Here is a 2,003-nt window from a genome sequence, read left to right on the forward strand (position 1 = left end):
CAAACTGTAATTTGAAAAATTTAAATATTAATAAAGTTTATTTGATTATTAAAAAATATTGATTTTAATGTTGGCCTACAGTCAAAAGTGTATAAAATAAGTATATTTACTAATTTTTCTGCGATTCCAGCAAAATAAAACTTGCCAAATGTCTGAAGTAAAAGCCGTAACATACAATATATCTATATCTATATCTATCATATATCTATATCTATATCTAGCTATCTATCTATCTATCTATCTATCTATCTATCTATATCTATATCTATATATATATATATATATATATATATATATACAGTGGCGGATCCAGGATATGATCAAGGGAGGGGCTAAACCATAATTTGCCGTTTTATCCAGTGTAAAGCTGAATTGAAGCCCATTTTATCCAGTGTAAACCTGAGCATCAAGGGGGGGGGCTACAGCCCCGTAGCCCTCCCCTTAGATCCGCCCTATATATATATATATATATATATATATATATATATATATATATATATATATATATATATAGGGAATTGTTAAAAAATGATCATAAAGAGTTCTATGATCATTTTTTATTCCACTGCATAGTGTTAATAATTATAATGTTTGTATATGCAATAGTAGTCCTTCCTATAAACTTCATAAATCTATAAATAGGTGATAAAAAATATACAAAACTGAATCCGATTATAAACATATTTTAGAGTATTTTTATATTTATATTTATATCAATTTATATTCAACCTCATTTAGATAGTTTCTGTATAACACCCAATCACGAGAATTGAAACATTACAACTTTAGGACAGTTTGAAGAAATTAGACAAATATGTCTCTTGGTCGTAAAAGTTTTAAAGTTATTTATGTTGTTAATGTAAAGTTATTTACATTAAATTTAAGTTGTATTTCTTTGTGTTTTACATATGTGGTAGATAATGCCAAAATTCACTAAAATGGATCACAATAAGTCATGGAATAAAAGAAAAAAAGTGGAATGAGTAGAAATTGTATGTTGTATACATGAAGCATACAGGATGAAAATAGATTTTTCTCAACCAGAAAAAGAAATTTCTTTAAGTTTCGGAACAGATAGAAGTCTGATGGTGCCAAATCAGGAGAATATGGGGGATGGCCGACTAAATCGTACCCCAAATCCCGTAGTTTTCCCATCGCCAATGCACCTTTGTGCACAAGTGCGTTGTCCTGGTGAAAGATGATCTTCTTCAAGCCAAGCCTCTTCTCGCGAATTTCGGCATCCAGCTGGTCAGGAAGGTTGGAGTAATATTCGCCTGTAATTGTTCTCACTTTTACAAGGTAATCAATTAACAGGATCTCTTTGGCATTCCAAAACACACTGGTCATGATCTTTCCGGCCGATACGACCGTCTTAGCTTTCTTCGGCGCTGCACCTACATGCTTGGACTGCTGTTTCATTTCTGGTGTGTAGTGGTGAACCCATGTCCCATCCATTGTCACAAATCGCCGCACAAAATCGGTCGGATCCCTTTTGAAACGGTCCACAGATTGCTGCGAAAATCGTTTTCGCATTTGCTTTTGGTCGGCAGTCAGCAAATGCGGCACCCATCTTGCGCAGAACTTTCGCATCCCTAGTTCTTTGTGCAAGATGTTTCGCACCCATTCCTGCGATATCCCTACACTCTCAGTTATCTCACTCATCTTCACTCGTCCAACACGATATCATGCACTTTTTCGATTGTTTCCGGTGTGGTTGCGGTTTTCGGCCTTCCTTCACGTGGGTCATCTTCGAGGGATGTGCGACCACGTTTATATTCAGCTGCCCACTTTTTAACGGTTGACATGGAAGGAGCAGAGTCCCCGTAAACTTTCGTCAACTTCGGATGAATTCCGTAGGGGTTAATCCATTCAAAACGAAAAATTTGATTACCGCACGATATTCAAGTTTATCCATTTTCACAACTAACACGCAAAATGTCTAACTGCAACAATGCTGCACACAAACTACTTGAGAGAACAAGTTGACACTTATACGAACAACT

At 35.4% G+C, this 2,003-nt stretch overlaps 1 protein-coding gene across 1 annotated transcript; it reads right to left on the minus strand.

The window, feature by feature from the left end:
* Positions 1–933: 933 nt before the first annotated feature.
* On the minus strand, positions 934–1,662 carry LOC145685300 (histone-lysine N-methyltransferase SETMAR-like). Its single transcript, XM_081757669.1, has one exon. It carries the CDS (start codon positions 1,660–1,662, stop codon positions 934–936), a length of 729 nt encoding a protein of 242 aa, XP_081613795.1.
* Positions 1,663–2,003: the final 341 nt, after the last annotated feature.

The sequence above is a fragment of the Thermobia domestica genome, chromosome 5, assembly GCF_964235325.1.
Source record: "Thermobia domestica chromosome 5, izTheDome1.hap1.1, whole genome shotgun sequence".
NCBI lineage: Eukaryota > Metazoa > Arthropoda > Insecta > Zygentoma > Lepismatidae > Thermobia > Thermobia domestica.